At 35.6% G+C, this 9,277-nt stretch overlaps 1 protein-coding gene across 1 annotated transcript; it reads right to left on the bottom strand.

Annotated features, from left to right (window-relative positions):
• On the bottom strand, nucleotides 1-8,866 carry LOC128155535 (organic cation transporter protein-like). Its single transcript, XM_052817301.1, has 10 exons — nucleotides 8,636-8,866; nucleotides 6,974-7,196; nucleotides 6,571-6,674; nucleotides 6,299-6,453; nucleotides 5,221-5,389; nucleotides 3,651-3,866; nucleotides 2,770-2,996; nucleotides 2,374-2,555; nucleotides 1,940-2,091; nucleotides 1-228 (listed from the first exon to the last, which is right to left on the bottom strand). Exons 1-10 carry the CDS (start codon nucleotides 8,776-8,778, stop codon nucleotides 150-152), a joined length of 1,650 nt encoding a protein of 549 aa, XP_052673261.1. The 5' UTR covers nucleotides 8,779-8,866; the 3' UTR covers nucleotides 1-149.
• Nucleotides 8,867-9,277: the final 411 nt, after the last annotated feature.

Raw genomic sequence — 9,277 nt, 5'->3', positions numbered from 1 at the left:
AACAACACAGCTCGCTATTTTAATTAAAACGTTTCAATCTTAATCCATGAAATTCACAAATTTATTAGTAACAAAAGATGGCTTAGTTTTTGGTATATGACGTTAACATGTGTTTGTGTATTTCTCTTTACATAAAGTTCGCCATCTTGTCACTCTAGCTTTGACATCATGAGGAACGATTTATCTTCTCCGTTACAGTCTAGTGGTTTCGATTCGACCTCTTCCGCCCTATAAATCAAGAAAAAAATATCTATCATTTTGAAACACTCTCTACCACAGTGGCCCGTATATGTCTTATTGCTTAATTTTCTAGATAATCCTTTGTCGCCAATAAAGAAAATTTTCAACTAAAAATCTTAATAAAATGTAGGACCCCAGCCTCGCTTATATCAAGAAAGCGGATACTATTACATTACGTTCCTGTACAAGCTGGAATCTAGTGCATGTAATAACAAATATAAATTTTATACCACATGAAGCAAAGCATAAAATGTAATATTGTTAGCGTGCATATTGCATTCAGTTTCAAAGAAATTCATGGATATCAACATTTATTGCACATTTTTTTCCACTGGAAGAACCGTGGTATATTGACTTGAACTGTTGGTGTTTGTGTGAACCAAGAACCAATAATGCGCTTAACGTTCTCCGATCCTCAGCAATGTTCGATAACTTTAAGTTATCAGGAATATTCATCGTGGTCAAAGTGGCAATAACTTCGTAAAATGCATGGGTACCATTCAACATTTTTCTTCTTATTTCACTTCATGTATAACGTTTGAAAAATGAATAACATTTTTATGATAAAAAAAGTACGTTGATGCTGAGGTTCGAAGCATCTTAAATCATAGTCTATTTGAATAATTATCAAATGTTCAGACATTAAAGGACAGCAAGATACATTTAGTCCAGTTGTCAAAAACGTTTTAATGACCAATACAAGTCCTCTTTTGTGTCTATTGTGATATATTTCTCTGGCATGCTTGTCGTTCTAGTTACAGAATTAGCTTCTTGTAAACAGGTAACAAAGATTCAAAGAGGCAGAATCTGAAAAGACTTTACTTTTAAGATAAATTTAGTTCAATCGTTAGTGCGAATAAGGAGTCTAAGGTATTTACAAGAGGTATCATGGCGAATTCGGTCACCTGATAGATAGTTTAAAATTCTCTAAATTCTAAAACTTTATTGTAACACATGCATAAAACTCTAACTATAGTCACAGCTTTGACTATTTCAATATCTTTGAATCATTTGGGTATGGTATAAGAAAGAAAGAAAAAATTGGCAGTGATTCGCAATGTACATAAGATAATGAAAGTGTAATCAGTTAACGATTCATTTTGACCATGCGCGCTCAAACTGACCCTACAGCTCATGTGAGCTGAAAATTAAATTTAAAATTGAAATCTAAATTCAACGAATGTCAATAAATCTAATGATGCATGTTTGTGCAGCAATGGCCTTCTTCACGGTTATCTACACCTGACATTGGTACACGTGCACTGACAGATAATAAACATGCAAGGAACCTGACCTGATGATTATAGATATTATAAAAGCAGGTTATTATCAAAAACGGTTCGGTGTTTTACTCACAGACATTACCTCTTCCTCTTTTGATTCATAATTTACTTCTTCCTCTCTTAATTCATAATTCAATAAATTTTATACCCTTATACATACATATTGTGATTCATATACACTAAAGACTGAATCTAAATTCTTTGTTTTGAATATTAATTACATATTTTTATCAAATTATTTTGTATTTAAAAAGCATGCAACTATCAACAAACTTTGATACATCATTCACAATGGAAATATACAATACAATAGTTATCAAAACTTGACCAAACCAACGAAAATTGACCCAGCAAGTCTACAAAGTAATGCACAGCTTAGCCAGTCAGTTTTGAGATTGATATAAAACACTACTCACTCATAAAACTTGATTCCGTCCTGAACACTCTCCGGTAACTTCCGGTGTTGACTCTCGGGCACGAGTAAAACAAGGAGTCCCGCCGTGGTCGAGACGAATCCGAATATCACTAGCGGGAGGGCGGTAGAGAAATCGCCATCAATCATTGCACCCTTGTAAAACAAACCAAGAACACCTGAGAACTATATTCGACCACAAAATAATAGCATATAATATCAGGCAAGTAGCAGCAGGGGGCGGAAAGGGGGGTGGGTGGGCGCTCCCCTAAATTTAAAAGACATTAAAATAGAAGTTTTATGTAATATGAACTTCTCCTCTACCACGGATTAGGTTTCAGGATATTTTCGGGTCCAGATTTCGGGTAAGTCTGGCCTCCACTTTAAAAAACTCTGCTACTTGCCTGAGTTTAACATATTGTGAGACTTAATACATACAGATGCCGCAACATAGGGTGCGAGCATACTCCCCACCCTGCCGATACAAGAACCTCCCCCGAGAGCAGCGTTACGAAGGACTGTTGGGTACAACTCAAGAGTCATGACGTAGATCACAGAAAATGCCGCCGTGGATCCCACTTTTCCGAACAGTGAAAGAGTGGTTGTTAGCCAAGTAAAATCTGAAACGAGAGAGAAAAAAGATAGACAAAATTTTTTAGATCTAATAAATGTCCGTATTAAAACACTTACAATGATTATAAATTCCTTTTTATAGTTCTTTGCATAATTATATATCTCCTCCAAACAGAATAGAGAAGATGATCCGCAAAGTTGCAATTAATGATGATCATAAATTTCTTTTTATAGTTCTTTGCATGATTATATACTCCTTACCATCCCCTCCAAATAGAATAGAGAAGATGGTCAGCAAAGTTGCAATTCCTCCGAACACCATGACGATACACTGGAGGCGCTTCCTTCCGATCCTGTCCATGGTTAGGATCACAAACAAAATAGCGGGAAACTCCACGATTCCATTCAGGAAGAAGTTGAAGTAGAAGTTTCCACCGATATTCCCAGCATGCATTGTAACGCCAAAGTACATCAGCGCCACGGCTATCCTACCAACACATCCAGTGAATAGAATTATCCAACATTCAAGAGATAATACTAATTCATTCATATATTATTATAATACTTTCATGATAAATACTGAAATCTGATTGGTTCAGACGTAGTTTATTATCCATTCTATTATCCTCAGCTTTAGCAACACACTTGGCAACGGGTAGCACCACGAATTGTTACATACGCATAGATTATGCGCGTACGGTTCGCCGTAGAATTCACATCATCAGTAAAATTTTCTTTAAAATTAAGATATTTAGTTTAATAAATTTTCGCCTAATAAAGATGCAACGGAAGTGAAAAGCAGCAACTTTGCTTGTGAATTTTAATGAAATAAACAAAAGTATCGGAATAAAAGTAATTTCCTTGGCAAGAATATTACTACCTAAATGATCTATTAAGAGAACATTCTTGCAATGAGTTTCAGAGATTTTCACTCAAGTATTTTACACAGCGCCACATTTGTCAATCGTTTTTATCATCAAGTTACTCCTTATCAATGTCCATCTGTTTCTGAATGCCGTTCACGTGTTTCCATAGCATAACTATGTAATTCATGATGGATTGGATCTGATATACGTGTTACTGTGTTAATTAATTCCAAGCATCAGGACCTATTTCTGCACTATATGTAAACAAAAGCATACCAGTTGAAGAGTAATATCGTAGTACGGATGAACATCTCCTTCGTAGAGAACAAGTGCCATAGTTTCATCTGGGTCTCCTCCCGTTCCACCAAGGAAGGGTTGATCATTTTTTCCGGCAATTGCACTTTGTTGACCTTTCCCGCCTTTTGAATAATCTTTTCTGCCTCATCGTAGCGCCCCTTGCTCATCAACCAACGGGGCGACTCGGGAATCAACCTGTTCAAAAGTTTTCACCCACATGTTAAAAATCACACGAACTGATGAAATATTAGAGAGAAAATTAAGTCTATGATCATTTATAGTACTGTGATCATCTGAAAGAAAAAAGATATTGAAGTTTAGTCAACTGAAAAGAATTTATCTAGTTAGTGGGTTTACATACACTGTACATGTACAAAGACGGATTAGTTTCGGATGATCACACTCAATATTGGCAAGCCTGTATGTCGATGCTGTTAGTGTTTCTCCGATAAAATGACTCTTATTAATAATTTCATTTTTTTTCACAATGTCACACGTCGATGTCTGAATGATGTGCTAAGATAATGTCAGTGTGATCAATGGGTTCCTGTTTAAAAGTTCAGCTTTGCAATTATTCCGATAATTTTTTTAATTCCGAAAAATTTTAGCAGTAGTGTTATTGTATGTGTACTAATCATGATGTTAAAAAAATTAGATTACTGAAAATATTCGGATTCAGCAATAATGAATATAGTCTGAAATAAAGTGAAAAATATAAATGCATGATTAACAAAGTCAAGACAATTGTTGTATGGATATACTGATGATGTAAAACGTTCAAAACACAACCAAACCAGAGCTAGAGAACACACCGGAAGTCGTCACGCACCAGTTTCCTGGTCTCTAGGTTTACCCTCTCCCTCGTCTTAGTGTGGTGAACATCAGTGATTTTATTTATTATCAGAAACAAATATCACGCTTCTCCTGAATACACCTGGGTAAGGAAAGAAATAAGATTTCTTAAATAAATTTTATTTAAAGTGTGAAAGAATATAAAAAAATAGTAATAACATTTTGATGAATACACCTAAATTAAAAACGTATCCATTAATTGAATTATCCAAACTGAAATAAAGCACAATACAATTGAATGCAAGAGAACCTGTTTTACAGTGCAACGTATCTATGCACACATACATTGGTGTAGTGTTTGCGAACGCGCATACCACAAACAGGTAAACAATTTGTAATTCGTGACAAAATATCGAAACCAAAAGCTAAAACAAAAAATCAAATAAATTGTTGATATATAAACGGTTAAGGTGAAAAAAAAAAACACGAGAGAACACCAATGGTTACATTCCCTCAGCGGAAAAGAGTGGGTTAAAAGGACTAAGAAATAGAGCAGAGATCAGATTAAATACTTAACATTATTATTTCTAAAAAAAATTTCGTTAAAATCAATTTGTATTAAAACAAAAAACCACAGAAAGGATTAAAACCATGGTTATTAATCATCAGTGGATAAACTGGCATATCGCAACAACTTGTTACTTACGCTTGCTTTGTTTTTACTCAAATGAATATGGAGGTATATAAAGGACTTTACCAGTAGTAGGCAATGTAGAATACGAGTGGAACAGCGATGGCCAGGTCAATCCATTGCCAATGCTTGAGGACATAAGCGGCCCCGGACTGGTAGAGCAGACCAAGTGTGAAGAAGCCGTGGATCAGTGTGCCACAGAGAACTCGTTTGTTGGGACCCACCAGTTCCAGAGCTTCAAAATTCACACAGAGTAGTACACGTTTTTATTTCCAAGCAATTCATGCACATTTTAAATAAATTATACAAGAAATACATGTGTATAGTATTTTTGTTTCGTAAATTTATTCAATATTGATAATTATATTTCGTTATACATGTATGTTAAATTTCGACCAAAAAAAAGTGTTACATTTAATGGGTTGTTATGAATGCCTAAAAACAATTTTATTTGCAATTAAAATGGAAATAAGAACCACAGAAACTAATTCATAATGAGAGTAGAGAAGTCAATTATTAAATTTAAAGGTCGAGTTTCTTTAGTTCGTTTTAGGTTCACATTAGATATTTAAAGTCAGGTTAAGACCCGTATGCACAAGTAGTACCACTTGCTTTTCTTCTTATGGTAGTTACTAAGTGCAACAATAACTTTAATTTTATGACCATATTAATGCTGCCTTTATCCCGTCATCTTTGTTATGTCATGTTGACAGGGCAGAGAGAACACATGTATACTACTCTAAAAGGGTCACTAAGAGTTTACGTGATTCATATATTAATAGCTAGCGTTTGAAAACCGCTTCAGCGTGAAAAATTAGCATTATCGTCAATCGGATTTAATTTGCATGTGGTTGTATATAGTTTAAGAGCATTGTGTAATTGGTGAGCTTTGCTTTCGTGTTTTTCTGTGGCAATGCACCATCTGCTGTTGTAAAACTTCATATCATGCCTTCCCCTCTAAGGATGTGACAGATTATTTGTATAGCCATTTTATTACTACCGAAACACACACACGTGAGGATCGATTGTAACACAATATCGGTCCGTATGGATTCGTGTGTACCCATGAGTCATTCATATCTCTTTATTGATAAAACTTGCTGCTTGTAAACTGTGTTTACAGACAGACACACGCGCTACTCACACATAACGTTGCACACCATGAAGGCTCCATGTTGGGCAGCAGCAACAATGAACTCCAAGATGATGAAGCTAATGGTTTCTGGAGCCCAGCTGAGCGCGAAACCAGACACATTCCAGAGCAGGACGGCAGCCATTAAAGTTTTACGTCTGCCAATGCTGAGGAAAAGAGAGAAACCAGAAGGCATGATCAAGGGAGTTGCTATCTTTTAGTTATAAGTCAAATCAATAGTTTTTGCTCTGAGAATAGATTAAAAATGGATGTGTATGACGTACAGGTCGGCGATGAGTCCGAAGCCGATATCCCCGACCAATACACCGATGTAAAAGATGAGTTTGATGTGGGAGGTCCATGATGCATCATCACAAACCAAGTCCTCCTACAGAATAAAATCAACAACAACTAAATTAAGACATGAAAAACAGGATTCTCCTTACCACATGCAATTATAATTTGTCTGCGTATTTCGCTTTTCTTTGAAAGAAATTGATTGCGTGGTATAAAGCCTTCAGCCACTTAAAAATTCCCCCCAAAACCACCAAAAATAAAATCCCGTAGATATTTCGGCATAATAACCTCATGTAACAATGATTGATGCTGTCGTTTATAATGTATTGCTGATCAAGTTGCAAGTTAATGAGGATTTGCAAATGTATGCACTATAAGATGTATATTAACCTTTGTAGTGAACGTTTCACGCACGATGCTGCGGTCATACACCCACTGGGTGCACTTGATCCGCTCCATCGTTCCCGTCTGGTTTGACTCCCGGTAGTAGTGACATTTCTCGTACGGCTGTCGCCTGTCCTTCGGGTTAAGGGGAATCGTCTGGTTCACGAGAGCCTCGTGGTAGGGCGACTGGATCGCGTATGTATCATTGTCATAACCTGGGATCTTGCACCTGGCGTTAATTAATGAGGAAACATATGATCATACCTTCAATGAATGTATACAGAGGCATAGTGCTGTTCATGTATGCGATATAGTGGCATATACGGTTTATTTACGCACCCTTTAGATAAAGACATTACTTCTCCCTGTTCCACCTATTATTTTCTATCATCGAGATCAAGGATTTCTTTTTACGCTTTGGATTTGAAATAGTTAAAGAGCAAATTTTTGACCAATCAATGGAATGTGTGTGACCTTTACAAAAACTTATCAATTCACAAGTACAGGAACATTTTATATAGACATTTTTAACTGTCAATGCCAGTGTCTTAAACAATGACGCAAATACAATGTCATGACCCATTTGAAACAAAATAAACCACTTCAAGATTATAAATACTATTATATTTACTTGCTGTGACTTTGGGCGGCTAATAAATGAGTTCAGAGAGGGTCTGAGATTGATCATAAAGAATGTAACAGCTTATTTGATATCCATTATTAATTTTTATGTTAAAATATCATTTTCGTCTTCAAAAGAAAATAATATTCAAAGCCAAACGATTTTATTTAAATAATGAATAAGTATTCGATTTTTATTATCTCCTCGAACTTATTTAGACTTGAACAATAAATCACTCTTAATATAATTCTGCTGAATTAATCATTTTTGTATATGGCGATTTATATACGTCATACGATGACCTGGCGGCGGCTTCTTGGTTGGTAGGCGATCATGTGGTCAGCTAAATATATTCACATTGAGCCTCAGAACACACCAAGCTTTTTATCCATATAAATAATAAGAACCTAAGAACTTAAGACTGTGAAGAACATTAGAATAAATTCATGCATTCCGTTCCCTGCACCGTATAAAGTTAGTTCACCTAAAGAAAGGATAATTAAATGTCTTGCGCTTGTGATTAGCCCTATCTGTTAACCGACTCGCACATACACATTGAAGAAATTAATCAGATAATTAAGTCATTCTGTTGATTTGACATCAAACAATGACCAGTTCCAAAGATTGGTGGGGACATTTATCTAGTGATATCTTTTCTGTAGAAGAATTCATTGTGCTGCCGAACTAGGTTTTATCCTGCCATGGGCCAACTTCAGTATGTTATGATCAAAAGAGTAAACCCATATTTACTCAGGAATTACCAGGTCAAGTTCACAATGCACATATGCATGCATAGGTTTTGGTTCAACATTTAAAGGTCCACAAAACAAAAAAGATCTCAAACAAATCAAAAAAGATAATACACTGGACCATTTTAATTTTTTTAGCATGAAAAAAAAATTTCCAGTAAGTTTACTATTATCAAATTCATTCATTTTTCCGTAAAACTACCGAAATACAATTTAAAAAAAACTTTGACTTGTTGGTTTTATCAAAATCGATTCTTTATATATTTCTCTTTATCTTATCATACAAAACATTCTTACCTGTGGTTTGGAGTTTCTAAAATAATGACGAGATTTAACATGTAACAGCCAACACTAATTGCCGGGATACACAATAGGAAATACAGCCGCTTCTGGTAAGGACCGAATTCTCCCAACTTAAGTAAAACATCATCGAACTTCATAGCGATGCCTCTCCGGTACACACACTAATGCCTAATGCACAAAGCCAGCTCCTGTTTAACTTTTATTCCGATCCGATAGCTACAGAAGCTCACGAGTGCCACAATTTTTCTCTCTCCCAATAACGCCCCTCGAGCGAACGTACAGGTAGCTAGGCGGAGTCAGTCAGTCACGTGTTAACACAGACCCCCCCTCCCCCGCAGAGAGAGAGAGAGAAAGAGAGAGAGAGAAAGAGAGAGAGAAATAATACACAACTTTTTTCCATATAACTCCCTGTATCAGCCAGAGACACCAATATCAGCCGGAAGTCCTATATGGGTGCCTCGGTTTGATGCAGAGTGTAATATGGTAACAAAATACAATTCTAAAAAAAACTACGTCTATAATTCATAATATTAATAGTGTTCTATCAAGATAATATAAGATGTGATACTATAATCCTTTTTATTCGTTTACTAATATATTTGACAAAATTTATGATTTAACAAATAACTACGAGGG

Source organism: Crassostrea angulata, chromosome 1 (genome assembly GCF_025612915.1).
Source record: "Crassostrea angulata isolate pt1a10 chromosome 1, ASM2561291v2, whole genome shotgun sequence".
Taxonomy (NCBI): Eukaryota; Metazoa; Mollusca; class Bivalvia; order Ostreida; family Ostreidae; genus Magallana; species Magallana angulata.
This window is presented reverse-complemented; position numbering and strand designations above follow the sequence as displayed.

What these genes read in the sequence shown, in the direction of transcription:
- LOC128155535 (XM_052817301.1), bottom strand. Translation starts at nt 8,778, where the DNA reads ATGAAGTTCGATGATGTTTTACTTAAGTTGGGAGAATTCGGTCCTTAC. An exon ending in GTGAAACGTTCACTACAAAG is followed by an intron (nt 6,675 to 6,973) that starts GTTAATATACAT and finishes TTTATTCTGTAG; the next exon opens with GAGGACTTGGTTTGTGATGA. An exon ending in TTCTACATTGCCTACTACTG is followed by an intron (nt 3,867 to 5,220) that starts GTAAAGTCCTTT and finishes ACTTTTGAACAG; the next exon opens with GTTGATTCCCGAGTCGCCCC.